Raw genomic sequence first — 17,154 nt, forward strand, 5'->3', positions numbered from 1 at the left:
CCCAATATCGAACTCGTCCTAGATTTTATTAAGGGTAACATTCTGACCAAGTTTCATTAAGATTGGGCCAAAAAAGTGACCTCTAGAGTGTTAACAAGCTTTTCCTTTGATTTGACCTGGTGACCTAGTTTTTGATCCCAGATGACCCAATATCGAACCTGTCCAAGATTTTATTGAGGGTAACATTCTGACCAAGTTTCATTAAGATTGGGCCAAAATTGTGACCTCTAGAGTGTTAACAAGCTTTTCCTTTGATTTGACCTGGTGACCTAGTTTTTGATCCCAGATGACCCAATATCAAACTCGTCCAATACTTTATTGAGGATAATACTCTGATCAAGTTTAATTAAGATTGGACCAAAATTGTGACCTCTAGAGTGTTAACAAGCTTTTCCTTTGATTTGACCTGGTGACCTAATTTTTGACCCCAGATTACCCGATATCGAACTCGTCCTAGATTTTATTAAGGGTAACATTCTGACCAAGTTTCATTAAGATTGGGCCAAAAATGTGACCTCTAGAGTGTTAACAAGCTTTTCCTTTGATTTGATCTGGTGACCTAGTTTTTGACCCCAGATGACCCAATATCGAACCCATCCAAGATTTTATTGAGGGTAACATTCTGACCAAGTTTCATTAAGATTGGGCCAAAATTGTGACCTCTAGAGTGTTAACAAGCTTTTCCTTTGATTTGACCTGGTGACCTAGTTTTTGATCCCAGATGACCCAATATCGAACTCGTCCAAGATTTTATTGAGGGTAACATTCTGACCAAGTTTCATTAAGATTGGGCCAAAAATCTGACCTCTAGAGTGTTAACAGTCAAATTGTTGACGACGGACGGACGGACGGACGGACGGACGGACTGACGGACGTACGACGACGGACGACGGACACAGGGCGATCACTAAAGCTCACCTTTGAGCACTTCATGCTCAGGTGAGCTAAAAAAACCCTGAAATCAGGTATAGGTCTGAAGGGGAACTGATATTGGGATCAGTAATGTGGGGAAACTCTCCATAAATATACGACATTGTATTAAGAGACCACCCAAGGGACTGCTAAGAAGTGGTCTCTTAATGGAATGGTCTCTTAATGAATTTCAGTCAGATGAAAAGAAAAGTTAAATGTAACTGTATTTATTATGAATATACATGTATGGTTTCAAAATATGTTTTAACATCATGAACACTTTTCCAAGTCCACAAACCGTGAAAATTATGGCAATATTGTTTGTCAGTTTGACTGATACAAAGGTTAATTGCATTCAGTCACGTGCAAAACGTACTCGCTAATTATACAGATGAAGAAATGCCCAGTAGAATTTTGGTACCCGGTCGCTTAATAGATACTTTTGTCGAATATTTTACCTGTCGGGACCAGATTAATGTGGTCGCTAGTCGTTTAATAAAAAAGTTGTTTAATGGAATGAATTTATATACTGAAAACGTTTGGGAGGGATTTTGACTGGTCTTTTAAAGGTCCATTACTAAGGGAAAGTGAGTTGGCAATTTTTTTCATAGCCAGTGCATAGACTTCTGCAAGACACTAAATAATGAAGATTGGCAGGTCAAAATTTACAGAAGGTCTTTGGAACTCAAAGAAATGTATGTGTATTATGTTGAAATTTCAATGAATCGACAGAATGACCCCCCAGGTCTTTTTAACTTTCTTCATACTTCATAGAAAAATAACTGTACATATACTGCGATTTATTTCGAATTTCTACATACCAACTTTCATTTTCCAATAAAATGAAATAGTTTCTGTGCTTTTTAAAAGAAATTAAAATGTTCACTTTCCTTAGTATTGGACCTTTAATACAAAAATCAGTTAACAGAGGTGGTCGCAAGTACGATGTCGACTGTAACAAAATGATTTGATAATTTCAGGAAAAGGAACATATTTAGTATTTTTAACTCATTTAATGTGACTTTTATATGTCATGGATTTAAAATTACATTTCTTTAAAAAGTGACATTTTACTCCAGAATTCAGAGAATTTTGAAATTATTTGTTATTATACCTTTTACCAGACCCAGATTGTGACCGTAGATATGTGCTGTGTCTGAGAATCTTGTACATTAAATACAAGTTTAATGGAATTTTTTTTTTTTTTTTTTTTTTTTTTTTTTTTTTTTTTTTTGATTTGTTGCACCGACACATGATAGGTCATATGGAGACTTTTTCAGCTTTTAATGGTGGAGGAAGACCCCAGCTGCCCCTCCGTGCATTATTTCATCACGAGTGGGCACCTGGGTAGAACCACCGACCTTCCGTAAGCCAGCTGGATGGCTTCCTCACATGAAGAATTCAATGTCCCGAGTGAGGCTCGAACCCACATCGATGAGGGGCAAGTGATTTGAAGTCAGCGACCTTAACCACTTGACCATGGAGGCCCCAGTTTAATGGGATGAAAAATGTCAAAACTCATTTTCCTGAAAAGCACTATTTAATTTCAAACACTAGTCTTGATAAAAATGTGCAACTGTAATCATTTAAGCCTACTAGGTAACTCAACATGTTTTAAATTATCACTTATACATTTGTCTGCTTTCTCTAAATTGTACTAACCAAAAAGTCCATGATTTGACCTGCAGTTGCTCATTTCATATCATTCTTTAAAAGATTTATTTTATTACCATCTACAAATAGATTGCAAATGCATGTGAAATGAAAAGAACTTAGCTTTTTTATTATCATTATTATAATCAAGATGTTTCTTGTTTATTTTGGCATCAAGAGATTTCCTGTTCATATTATTTACAGAAGCAGAAGTTAACCCAGCAACACCAAGTTTCCTCACATCATTTGAAGACAGCGGTCAAATTTTTGTTGTGGAGCAAATGGTTGAGACTCTCGCAGACATTATCTCTAACTGCAAGTCAGAGAACATCAGGCTTAATGACAATTTAATTAGGTCAGCCCTGCTGAAACTAGCCAACCATTTAACTGAAAACCGAGTACCTGTGACAACACATCTTTCTAGTGAAAGTATCATTGTTTATCCAAATGGCCAGATTTCTATACAGATTGCAACTAATGATGACCAAAATGCACAAAACATGATGCTGGGAGCCAGTAATGCTGTCTATGAGGCCCCTGAAGTCCTAAATAATGATAATCCTGATTCCAGTGCTCTGGTCTGGTCCATCGGCTGCATCCTGCATGAAGCAATGGCCCTGGAACCAGCATTCAATGACCCATCTGGAACCAATCCTTTCCAAGTGTACATGAATATAACAAATGCAGTTATTCCCCCTACTCCTTCAGATGGCAGTGAACAGTTACAGGCCCTGCTAGAAAAGTGTTTAGTTCATGACAGGTCTGGAAGAATATCTTTAAATGATTTAAAGCGCTACCTAAAAAATTATAATTCATAAACTATATCCTCAATATCTTAAAGCTGTGATACTTTAACTGTGATACTACAGCCAAGTTAGATCTATTGCTTCTTTGTTTGTTCTGTTTTGTACAATCAAATAATTTTGATACACATATCAACAGATTTATACTGCAACAGGTGTTTGCTTATCTCTCTAATTTCAGATCATTCTTCCCTAAACACTTTAATTTTTTCTTGCAATTCATGCTTGTTTCCATTCAGATTGCAATACGTCTGGCAGAAAACAGACTGCTTAAAAGCCCTTGTTGGAAAAAAATGGTACCATAGAAATTCCTGAATCCTTCCAAAAATCACCATAATCTTAAGGAGCTGTTAAAATCATTTAGACCTGATAATGACTTAGCCAAGTTAGGTTGCAATCACCCAAAACAGAGCAACTCTAGATTGTCTTAATATGCATACAGATTCTGCAGCAACTGTGCATAAAGGGGGAAGCATGGATTGCAAATATTTCTTTTATCTACCTACCTGTGCATACTCTCATACCATTGAATTACTGGAGATTATGTCTCTGTTAGAATACTGTTATTCCATTACTTACTATTACTGGATTACTAAAACTGTCTCTCTCAGCACTTACTAGAGACGTGTTCTTTCTTAATATACTGTTATTCCTTAACTTTCTGCGACTATTTTTGGATTACTGTTGAAGAAGTCTTCCGCAGCAAACTGCTACTGCATTTTTGTTTGACTAAAATAAGGTCTCTCTCAACATACTGTTATTCCATTACTTACAGAGACTACTTTTAAGGTTACCAAAGAACATCCTGTTATTCAATAACTTACTGGAACTATTTTTGGGTTGCTGGAGATGAGATCAGCACTGGTCACATGACGTGTTGCATCATCCTGGCATTTCACATCTAATGTAAACTCAACTGAACAATCAGGACAGAACTCTTCACATGTACAATCCTAGAACAGTTTGAATATGTAAACAAACTTCAGTCATGGAATTACTCAAAATGTTAATTTTTATCAATGGCGTTAACAATACACACTGTGAGGGAAGAAAAAGTTATTTGAAGAAAATTTAAAAAGTTTTACAATTACTGTGCTTGACCATCTGACAATTTCTAAGTCAAACAAGGGTCCCTACTTGGCAAGACTATTGAAGCAGAGTTATTTTGTTGCATTTTGCTTCAAATCAAAGTTTATCACTGCAATGAGGAGAACTTCCATAATAAATTTCAGCCAAATTTTCTAAGTCAAACAAGGGCCTTAATTTGAATTAATTTCAACCAAGAGGTCTCTAAGTTATTTAAGTATGTCTGATGAGATAAGTGCCTTATATGAACTACATTTTTTTTGTATTTTAAGTGTCAAGTCAAAAACTTTGATAGTAACCGAGATATCTGAATTTATCAAAAACTTTAACCAAAAACGTCTAAGTTAAAAAGGGGCATAACTCTGTCAAAATTCAAATCAGAGTTATTGGGATTGGTGTACACTTTGATAGTAAATAACTAGTTTAAGTTTCAAGTCAAAAGCTTTGATAGTAACAGAGATATCTGACTTTATCAAAAACTTTAACCAATGGTGACGGCGGGGCAAGTGCAACAGCTCTATTTTTGTCTTCGAAAAGTCCAGCTAAAAAGGTCATTAATAACATCAACCTTGACCAAAAGTATATTTTTTTAGTTTTTGTTGGGTTTAACATCACACCAACATAATTATAGGTCATATGGTGACTTTCCACTTCCGTACATGAAATATCCAACATCCCGAGAGAGGCTTGAACCTACATCGGTAAGGTGCAAGTAACTTGAAGTCAGCGACCTTAACCACTTGGCCACAAAGGCCCCTTAAAAGTATCTTATCAAGGTAATTCTAAAAGCTTTAATGACTGTGAAGCCTTTTGTGACATTTTAATTCAATTCATGCCATAATTATTGAGATATGATCCTGCATTCTGACATACAAGATATAGTACCAAAAATCGGCCAGTTAGTTTTACAGCATTGGTTTGAATATTTTAAAACAACTTTTTTTAGAATTTTGTAATGAAAAAAATAACCACTGTATGGAAAATGATGTAACTAAGAAAATGAATGGTCACATATTCAATGTTTTTTTTTCTAGAAGTCGCCTTTTGAATCACTTAACGTTGAGGTCGAAATAAAAAATCGATGTCTTTCCACTTCTCCCTAAAGTCTCCCCACTTCTCCCTAAATCAGCTTGAGGGAGAAGTGACTTAGCTAGACCCCTGATGCAAAACACTTATCAAGGTGTGACTGTGACAGCAATGTTCAGGGGAGTAGAATAGCTTTCACTATTTTTCAAACAGTCAAGTAAAAAACGTTTAACAACAAGAAGGTCATGACGACCCTGGATCGCTCACCTGAGTAATATGAGCTACATGTCTCATATATCAAATATTAAGAAAGGTCAAGGTCACATTCATGGTCACTGAAAGTTAGTTTTAAGATCTGTGTGCAAAACTGTATATGTCATCCAAATTTCAAGGCTGTATCTTAAAAAACAAACAAGAGGACCATGATGGTCCTAAATCGCTCACCTCTTCCCACATGACCAAGTTTTGAGTATGACGTTGTTTTTTCTATTATTTGACATAGTGACCTAGTTTTTGAGCTCATGTGACCCAGTTTTGAACCTGACCTAGATATTATCAAGATAAAAATTCTGACCAATTTTCAAGAAGATCCATTGAAAAATATGGTCTCTAGAGAAGTCACAAGGTTTTTCTATTATTTGACCTATTGACCTAGTTTTCGAAGGTAGGTGACCCTGTTTTGAATTTTATCTAGATATCATCAATGTGAACATTCTCACTAATTTTCATGAAGATCTCATGAAAAATATGGCCTCTAGAGAGGTCACAAGGTTTTTCTATTTTTATACCTACTGGCCTAGTTTTTTAAGGCACGTGACCCAGTTTCAAACTTGACCTAGATATCATCAAGCTGAACATTCTGACCAATTTTTATGGAGATCCATTCACAAGTATGGCCTCTAGAGAGGTCACAAGGTTTTTCTATTTTTAGACCTACTGACCTAGTTTTTGACCGCACATGACCCTGCTTCGAACTTGACCTAGATAACATCAAGATGAACATTCAGACCAACTTTCATACAGATCCCATGAAAAATATGGCCTCTAGAGAGGTCACAAGGTTTTTTTATTATTTGATCTACTGACCTAGTTTTTGACCGCACGTGACCCAGTTTCAAATCTGACCTAGATATCATCAAGGTGAACATTCTGACCAATTTTTATGGAGATCCATTCTAAAGTATGGCCTCTAGAGAGGTCACAAGGTTTTTCTATTTTTAGACCTACTGACCTAGTTTTTGACCGCACATGACCCTGTTTCGAACTTGACCTAGCTATCATCAAGATAAACATTCAGACCAACTTTCATACAGATCCCATGAAAAATATGGCCTCTAGAGAGGTCACAAGGTTTTTTTATTATTTGACCTACTGACCTAGTTTTTGATGGCACGTGACCCACTTTCGAACTTGACCTAGATATCATCAAGGTGAACATTCTGACCAATTTTCATGAAGATCTCATGAAATATATGGCCTCTAGAGAGGTCACAAGGTTTTTCTATTTTTAGACCTACTGACCTAGTTTTTGACCGCAAGTGACCCAGTTTCAAACTTGACCTAGATATCATCAAGATGAACATTCAGACCATCTTTCATACAGATCCCATGAAAAATGTGGCTTTTAAAGAGGTCACAAGGTTTTTCTATTATTTGACCTACTGACCTAGTTTTTGATGGCACGTGACCCAGTTTCGAACTTGACCTAGATATCATCAAGATGAACGTTCTGACCAATTTCCATGAAGATCTTGTGAAATATATGGCCTCTAGAGAGGTCACAAGGTTTTTCTATTTTTAGACCTACTGACCTAGTTTTTGATGGCACGTGACCCAGTTTCGAACTTGACCTAGATATCATCAAGGTGAACATTCTGACCAATTTTCATGAAGATCTTGTGAAATATATGGCCTCTAGCGAGGTCACAAGGTTTTTCTATTTTTAGACCTACTGACCTAGTTTTTGAAGGCACGTGACCCAGTTTCGAACTTGACCTAGATATCATCAAGATGAACATTCTGACCAACTTTCATAAAGATCCCATGAAAAATGTGACCTCTAGAGTGGTCACAAGCAAAAGTTTACGGACGGACGGACGGACGACGGACACCGCGCGATCACAAAAGCTCACCTTGTCACTTTGTGACAGGTGAGCTAAAAAGTAGGTCAGTAGGTCAAGGTCAAAGTCAAGTGACCCCTAATTACTTGGGGTCATCTGGTAATTAAAATTAAACAGTCTAGGAAATAAGATCAGAACATTTTTGAAGTATTTTTTCCTATATAACTCATATACATGTAACAAGTGACCCCTGGAGTAGGGCCTCTTTTCATCCCAGGGGCATAATTTGACTAATCTTGTTAGAAAACCATTAGGCAATGCTACATACCAAGTATCAAAGGCCTAGAGCTTGAACATTCAGACATGATGATTTTTAAAGTTTTTCCCTATATAAGTCTTTGCAAAACTGGAACCCCTGGGGTGGGGCTTCTTTTCACCCCTGGGTTATAATTTGAACAGTCTTGGTAGAAGTCTTCTTTCCTATATAAGTCTATGTAAAACTTGGGGCCTCTTTTCACCCCAGGGGCATAATTTGAAAATCTTGGTAGCGGACCACAAGGCAATGCTACACACCAAATATCAAAGGCCTAGGTTTTGCATTTTAAGACAAGAAGATTTTTAAAGTTTTTTTTTCCTATATAAGTCTATGTAAAACTTGGGACCCTCAGGGTGGGGCCTCTTTTCATCCCGGGGACATAATTTGAAAAATCTTGGTAGAGGACCACTAGATTGTGCTGCATACCAAACATCAAAGCTCTAGGTCCTGTGGTTTTCGACAAAAAGATTTTCAAAGTTTTCCCTATGTAAGTCTATGTAAACAATGTGACCCCTAGGGCGGGGTCATATTTGACCCTAGGGGGATAATTTGAACAATCTTGGTAGAGAACCACTAGATGATGCTACATGCCAAATATAAAAGCCCTATGACCTGTTGTTTTGGACAAGAAGATTTTGTAAGTTTTTCCTTTTGGTTGCCATGGCAACCAGAGTTCTGTATGGAATTCAATTCTTTGAACAATTTTTAAAGAAGACCATCCAAGAAACAACCCTGTGAAGTTTCATCAAAATTGGCTTGGTGGTTTAGGAGATGTTGTTTAAAGGAAAGTGTGGATGGTTGACAGACGGACAATGAATGGACGCACGCGGAACGGTGAGCGATCACAACAGCTCACCCCGAGCACTATGTGCTCAGGTGAGCAAAAACAACCAGCTGATTAGTGCAACATGTTTTCCTTCAACATACACATACAGTCCTCAAATCTGTTGTTAAACAAGAGGACCATGATGGTCCTGAATCGCTCACCTCTTCCCACATGACCCAGTTTTGAGTATGACATCGTTTTTGACCAACTTTCATGAAGATCCCATGAAAAATGTGACCTCTAGAGTGGTCACAATGTTTTTCTATTTTTAGACCTACTGACCTAGTTTTTGAAGGCACGTGACCCAGTTTCGAACTTGACCTAGATATCATCAAGATGAACATTCTGACCAACTTTCATAAAGATCCCATGAAAAATGTGACCTCTAGAGTGGTCACAAGGTTTTTCTATTTTTAGACCTACTGACCTAGTTTTTGACCGCACGTGACCCAGTTTCGAACTTGACCCAGATATCATCAAGATGAACATTCTGACCAACTTTCATGAAGATCCCATGAAAAATGTGACCTCTAGAGTGGTCACAAGGTTTTTCTATTTTTAGACCTACTGACCTAGTTTTTGAAGGCACGTGACCCAGTTTCGAACTTGACCTAGATATCATCAAGATGAACATTCTGACCAATTTCCATAAAGATCCCATGAAAAATGTGACCTCTAGAGTGGTCACAAGGTTTTTCTATTTTTAGACCTACTGACCTAGTTTTTGACCGCACGTAACCCAGTTTCGAACTTGACCCAGATATCATCAAGATGAACATTCTGACCAACTTTCATGAAGATCCCATGAAAAATGTGACCTCTAGAGTGGTCATAAGGTTTTTCTATTTTTAGACCTACTGACCTAGTTTTTGACCGCACGTGACCCAGTTTCGAACTTGACCTAGATATCATCAAGATGAACATTCTGACCAACTTTCATGAAGATCCCATGAAAAATGTGACCTCTAGAGTGGTCATAAGGTTTTTCTATTTTTAGACCTACTGACCTAGTTTTTGACCGCACGTAACCCCGTTTCGAACTTGACCTAGATATCATCAAGATGAACATTCTGACCAACTTTCATGAAGATCCCATGAAAAATGTGACCTCTAGAGTGGTCACAAGGTTTTTCTATTTTTAGACCTACTGACCTAGTTTTTGAAGGCACGTGACCCAGTTTCGAATCTGACCTAGATATCATCAAGGTGAACATTCTGACCAACTTTCATAAAGATCCCATGAAAAATATGGCCTCTAGAGAGGTCACAATGTTTTTCTATTTTTAGACCTACTGACCTAGTTTTTGACTCCACGTGTCCCAGTTTCGAACTTGACCTAGATATCATCAAGATGAACATTCTGACCAACTTTCATGAAGATCCCATGAAAAATGTGACCTCTAGAGTGGTCACAAGGTTTTTCTATTTTTAGACCTACTGACCTAGTTTTTGACCGCACGTGACCCAGTTTAAAACTTGACCTAGATATCATCAAGATGAACAATCTGACCAACTTTCATGAAGATCCCATGAAAAATGTGACCTCTAGAGTGGTCACAAGGTTTTTCTATTTTTAGACCTACTGACCTAGTTTTTAAACCCACGTGACCCAGTTTCGAACTTGACCTAGATATCATCAAGATGAACATTCTGACCAACTTTCATGAAGATCCCATGAAAAATGTGACCTCTAGAGTGGTCACAAGGTTTTTTTATTTTTAGACCTACTGACCTAGTTTTTGACCGCACGTGACCCAGTTTCGAACTTGACCTAGATATCATCAAGATGAACATTCTGACCAACTTTCATGAAGATCACATGAAAAATGTGACCTCTAGAGTGGTCACAAGGTTTTTCTATTTTTAGACCTACTGACCTAGCTTTTGACCGCACGTGACCCAGTTTTGAACTTGACCTAGATATCATCAAGATGAACATTCTGACCAATTTTCATAAAGATCCCATGAAAAATGTGACCTCTAGAGTGGTCACAAGCAAAAAGTTTACGGACGGACGCACGGACGCACGACGGACGACGGACACTGCGCGATCACAAAAGCTCACCTTGTCACTTTGTGACAGGTGAGCTAATAAAACAATGTCCTCATCTCAAAATTGACTTAGGGTCTTTAAATATATAAAAAAAACTTGCAACTTATTTTTACCAAAAACATCTAAATGAAGATTTACAAGAAAATATATATGGAAGTATTTACCCTGGAGTATTGCATTCTGTCGACAACATCGTCACTTGTGAGAGGAATCAGTCCAATACGATGTGATATAAACTCATCAAACAGCACTGTAGAGTTGGACTCGATCTGCACCCAGTCTATTGCTAAACATGTAACAAGTATGTTTATATATATAAAACTTTACAAAACATATTTCATTTGATTTAATCGTGATAATATATGTCAAATAAAACATAATATCATTTTCACACAAATAAAACACAGTATCATGTTTTACACAAATTTGATATGATAGTTCATTACAATCTCTATAATCTATTAATAACAGAAGATATCACAGACTATAAATAATACTGCTATAAATATTATGAAATTGATTATACAAACTTTGCAAATTTTGTGACAAGCATACCGCAGGATGACCCATTAAAGTTTTACAACTTATTTCATAAGAACAAATCATATTACTCAAATAATATAGTGTTTAAACCATTAAAAAATCTGATGTTTCTTTCTGTTTCATAGAATTTATCAGATAAGATTTTGTTTCCTTTTTCAAAACACACATTTTTCTATTGTTTTTAATTTTATGTGGCAAACTGTTCCAGTCTAAAATTGCATTATAAAACAAGAGCTGTCACTAATGGTGACAAATGCCCCCGCAGCGCCTTGACCTTTGACCTGGTGACCTTGACCTTTGATGTGGTGACCTCAAAGTCAGTAGGGGTCGTGTACTCAATAAGTACTATCAGCATGTGAAGTTTGAGGGTCTTGGGTGCAGTGGTTCGCGAGTAAAGTGCCTTCATGCAAGAAGTTAACATTGGCCCCTGTGACCTTGACTTTTGACATGGTGATCCCAAAGTCAGTAGGGGTCGTGTACTCGGTAAGTACTATCAGCATGTGAAGTTTGAAGGTCCTGGGTGAGGCGGTTCACGAGTAAAGTGCCTTCATGCAAAAAGTTGACCTTTGACGTGGTGACCCCAAAGTCAGTAGGGGTCGTGTACTCAATAAGTACTATCAGCACGTGAAGTTTGAAGGTCCTGGGTGCAGTGGTTCGTGAGTAAAGTGCCTTCATGCAAAAAGTTAACATAAGCCCCTGTGACCTTGATCTTTGACGTGGTGACCCCAAAGTCAATAGGGGTCGTGTACTCAATAAGTACTATCAGCATGTGAAGTTTAAAGGTCCTGGGTGCAGTGGTTTGCGAGTAAAGTACCTTCATGCAAAAAGTTAACGTTGTGACGAATGAACGGACGAACGGACGGACGGACAGTTGAAAACTAATATGCCTCCCTTCAGGGGCATAAAAAGGTAGAAGATGAGCATTGGTTACCATCAGCTGGAGGTACATGAAAGTTACTAGCACTACTCATAGTTCCATGAGTTTCTGTTCTCAAATTAAAATGCTTAGAACTCCAAGTATGCTGTCATATGTGCTCTTATTGTACTATTTGCAATGTAGCAGTACATGTACCTCAAAGTTTTCCTTGCTTTTCAGACACTGAATAACTAAATATTCTCCAATTATTGAGCAGCACTGTGACATTGATCTTTCATATTCCTATTTCCAAAACTTTAGGGTCATCTACAGACCACAGGCAATCATCCTATGACGTTTGACCAAGCATTTTCTAATTACTGATCAGAAACCAAATGGTCTACATACAGAAAAATAATGTGCAAAACAATGTGCCTCCTCTTTTTACCGAGCGTGGGGAGGGGGCATAAAAATAAGTTAGTCTTTTAATGAAACATAATACAAACCCATGGTTGGAACTTCTGCAATGCATACTCGTCTCAATGCATTTGCCACACTGGAAATATAAAAAAAAAAGCATTTTCATATTTCCTATTGCATATTTTTGTCAACATCAAACTGTTCAAACATTTACATTTTTTTTTCATGTTTTCTTTGTAAATCATTTGTAGTATGACTGAGTAACGCTTTTTCTTCTACAGGCAGTGTTGTTTATGGACTTCTTTCCTCGGGGATTTTTTTTAAAATCATGCAATTTGCCCCTAAAATTAACTTTATATCAGGATTTTTTATTCCCCTTTGCCCAAATATTGATCCAATAACAAGAGGCCCAAATGGGCCTAAGTCGTATATGACTATTGTATAATTGGTTCCCCTGTTCTACATTGTCAATATCTGTGCATGTCAGCCGGGCACCACGGGCAATATCCAACAGAGAGCTGAAGTGGCCGGTGCAATGAAATAAAAATATGGAAGTGATTTGCTGATATTAGTCCTTGACAGGTAATAATATATATATGGATGGAAAGATTTTTCAGGGCTGAAACGATGGACACCAATAGCATGTGTGTTTGTGTCAGATTAAGTTAAATAAAATCGTCCGGAACAAGGTCATTGCATGTAAACAATGAGGAAACATTTGTAATCTTGAGTATATTTAGGCCTGATAGTATATTAGGGTTTTTATAAATGGCTAGGAATCTTGTTCATGTTCGTCACATATATTATGTCTGTGTGATGGTAATATGCAGAAAATTGTTGACAAAATTACCAATACTAATATAAGCTTGTCAAAGCCCCAAGTGTTTGTGAGTGTGAGCCCTGGACTTTTATCGACAACACCACGGAAGCATATTTTTTACCAAATTACTGCTATATAACCAGGTCTAGGAAAGTGGTATATTTACAGATTATCTGTAAATTTACAGATAATCTATAAATTTACAGATTTCTAAATCTATAAATTTACAGATCAAGTGTTTGAAAACTGCTAAAATTATATTTACCAATTAATTTCAAGATGCGGTTTGGAGAATAAATGTAACTTCATCGAATTAGGGACAACCCAGCCCATGGGACAACCTGGACCGGACAACCCGGACCTTGTTAGGGACAACCCGGACCACGTTTTAGGACGACCCGGACCATGTTTCTGAAAGTTCTAGGAAACTATTTACTTACCAGTGAAGTCATAGATGAACAATATTCATTGTCGATAAACTTCAGTTACCGACAAATGTTATGCACGAACTGGACTATATTGCGGACGACCTATGTAGACCATCATTCAATATGTATTTATATTTATATAAGTTTTAGAATCCTTTTATTGTAATCTTATTTTTTAAAGTGTGGATTTAATAACCATATTTAATTGCTAAAATCCAATTATATTGGTTTTTAATATATAGTTCAATCATGGAACAACACCAACAAATTTTATTAGAAAATTACATTATGCCTTTAGAAAACACATAAATTTACAAAAAAGCACACCATCCATCTCCTCAGTAAACTACAAGTCCTAATTATCTCATTATCTTTCTTAGGAATAACTGGAGAATATAATCATTTACAAGTCCAATATAAAGTAGATATTGAAACATAGTATAGGTTATTCAAAGGAAGTGTCTAGGGGTACGGATCCGTACCTCTAGAATCTGATTCTAGAGGTACGGATCTGTACCTCTAGACAAGCCTGTTAGGGGTTTTCTAGGGGTATGGACCTCCGTTTTTCTAGAGATTAAGGGTCATTTACATTTCAAATTTTGTTGAAAATGAAATAACAAATAACATTTCATCAGAATTCACCTTAAACTTGGACCTAAATGGTTTACAGATAACAACACTCATCTGATTTGTTACATTTTCTTTCGGAACGTAAATAACCGAGGAACACCAAATAAATCACGAAGTTTCGAACTGGCAGAAAAAAAAAGATATAAAGATTAAACAAAATAATTTAAAGTATGTTGAGGAAAAAACTATTTTTAATTGATAATTAGCCCTTAGTGTATTTATGTTTTTCACACATTTGGTAGCCCTTACGAGATACATCCATGGGACGTTTTTCGCAAACAGTTTCTTTTACTTTATGTCGCTTAACTGATTATTAAACAATCAGTTCAGTGCTGATTATCATTATACAACAACGTATATTGTTAAATAACAAAATAATTGGTGCATATTATTATGTCTAATTTATTTATTTATTTGCTGAATTTCAAATAGAATTCATTTAAGAAAAAGATTCATTCACTGATCTAGCTGTTATCAACAGTTTATTTGACAACAAACTAATTCCTATCGGCACAGAACAGTGTATTCATTTGGAGTTCCACGGTTATTTAGGTTTTGAAAGAGAAGGTAAACAATCAGATGAACGCTGGTATCTGTAAACCAATTAGATCCAAGTTTTAAGTGAAGACTGGTTAAGACTTAGTTGTTATTTCATTTTCAACAAAATTTCAGATATAAACAACCCTAAATCTCTAGAAAAAGGAGGTCCGTACTCCTAGAAAACCCCCAACTGGCGATTCTAGAGGTATGGATCCGTACCCCTAGACACTTCCTTGTCCAAAACCTTGGTCCGGGTCATCCACGATATGGTCCGGGTCGTCCATAACATCAACCGCGAACTAAGTTTTACTAAAAATGAGTTCATCTTCGGCTGTACTAGTTAATGTAAAACATCAAGAAACGTCATTTGGCAAAAAATAGTGCTATAGATCTTTCAGAGTCATGGTCCAGGTTGTTCTGAAATGTGGTCCGGCTTGTCCAGAGGGTATCAAGTCAACTCGTCCCCCAGTCAACTCGTCCCCAATTTGGTCATTTCGTCCCCCAAATTGGTCATTTCGTCCCCCTCATGATAAAATTTGGTCAACTCGTCCCTATTTTGGTCAACTCGTCCCCCTTTTGGTAATTTTGCCCCCCTTAATATTTTAGGCATTTTTGCTTTTTTATGATATCTTTGACTTTGAAAACTTGTATTTAAAATCATCGTGAGTTTTGAAGGAGTTATATTGGAAATGGTTAACTTTAAATAATTAGGTTTGATAAAATGATAAAAGAAATATACTGAAAATATAAGACAATTAACTGAAATAAAATTTAAAAAATAAATACAATGCCCTAAGTAATAAAAATATAATATAATAGAAAATCTAATTAACTTTTTAAAAATCATAGTAAGAAAAGAGAGAGAGCAATAAAGCCTTATCCCTGGTCATAATAAAAGAAAGTTATAATTAGAAATACCATAAAGAATAAATAAACAACTAATATCTGTCACATATGTTTTACTAAAAATAACCAACATGCTTTATATTCATTTTTGTCATTTATATAAAAAAAAAAAAAATTCAAAAGTAGGGAGACTAAAAAAAGTAGAACGAGCCTATACCTGCATATGAAAGGTGTTAAAGGTTATTACGGTAATCACATTAAAAGGCGTTGATTGGGCTGATTGGAAGGTGTTAATGGTATTTAATTGCATGAGAAGTTGTTGATTGACCGAATGAAATGTGTCAAAATTTTCCCCTTGTAGAATTAAATGTGTTAACAGTTGACTGGAGTGAGGAAATTATTTGTAATAAAAAGTTTAATAAAAAGTTTAATCTTATTCAAGAATTTGAAAATAAGCAGCATCAAATACGGACATTTAAACAGCAATCATGTTGTCCAACATAGCAGACTTACAAAAACAAAGAGAAAAAAAAAACACAGAAAATCCTCCTTGTTAAATCGATCATTTTTAAAGCAAAAAGTTCTTAAATCAAACGAAAATGTATATTTTTAGCATAAAATATACTTATTTGAAAAAAAAAAAAAAGACTTAATTTATCATACTTTGATTTTTTTCAAAAATACGTTTTAAAAAGGGGGACAGAAAAAGGGGGGACGAAATGACCAATTTGAAATCGCAGAGGGGGACGAAATGACCAAATCCGGGACGAGTTGACTGGGGGACGAGTTGACTGTAAATCGTCTAGAGTATCATTGGTCCGGGTTGTCCCATGGTCCGGATTGACCCAGCACCATTTCAGTTTTCATACATACAATGTGTAAATTTATAGATTGAAAAATGTGTAAATTTATTGATTATCTGTAAATTTTCAGATAATCTGTAAATTAACCACTTTCCTAGACCTGAAAACCTCTAGAGTCTCTGGTAAATATGGTATCGCGTCGCGAAAACAGGATAAAATCAAGTTTCGAGTACGTGTCACTGCACATTATATTGATAAGTACCTCAGATCGGTATCTTCAAGGATAAATTTTATATTCTCGTCCGAAACTTGGGTGATTTGAACTGTAGGTTGGTTTGCATATGGCATTTTGTTATAAAATTGACGTTTGATACAATCCAAAATTAACTTCCGGTTTGAACTGAGGGAGAAGTCAATAAATGTAATTGCAGCTTAATTAATTTTAAGGTATTTATAGTTCTTCAAAACTGAGTAAGAGTAAGAGGTCCCTCAATTTTAGTTTTTCGAACTGTTCTTTCGGTACATATATACTG

General features: G+C 36.2%; 1 protein-coding gene across 1 annotated transcript in view; it reads right to left on the bottom strand.

Annotated features, from left to right (window-relative positions):
- LOC123549086 (DNA-directed RNA polymerase II subunit RPB3-like) overlaps positions 1 to 17,041 on the bottom strand; it is a 30,416-nt gene extending 13,375 nt beyond the window's left edge. Inside the window, exons 1-4 of the mRNA XM_045336887.2 lie at positions 16,884 to 17,041; positions 12,641 to 12,690; positions 10,900 to 11,021; positions 4,193 to 4,321 (exon numbers count right to left, since the gene is read on the bottom strand). Coding sequence (XP_045192822.1) covers positions 4,193 to 4,321; positions 10,900 to 11,021; positions 12,641 to 12,690; positions 16,884 to 16,969 — 387 coding nt within the window. The 5' untranslated portion in view covers positions 16,970 to 17,041. The remainder of the gene's footprint in view (positions 1 to 4,192; positions 4,322 to 10,899; positions 11,022 to 12,640; positions 12,691 to 16,883) is intronic.
- Positions 17,042 to 17,154: the final 113 nt, after the last annotated feature.

Source organism: Mercenaria mercenaria, chromosome 6 (assembly GCF_021730395.1).
Source record: "Mercenaria mercenaria strain notata chromosome 6, MADL_Memer_1, whole genome shotgun sequence".
Lineage (NCBI taxonomy): Eukaryota > Metazoa > Mollusca > Bivalvia > Venerida > Veneridae > Mercenaria > Mercenaria mercenaria.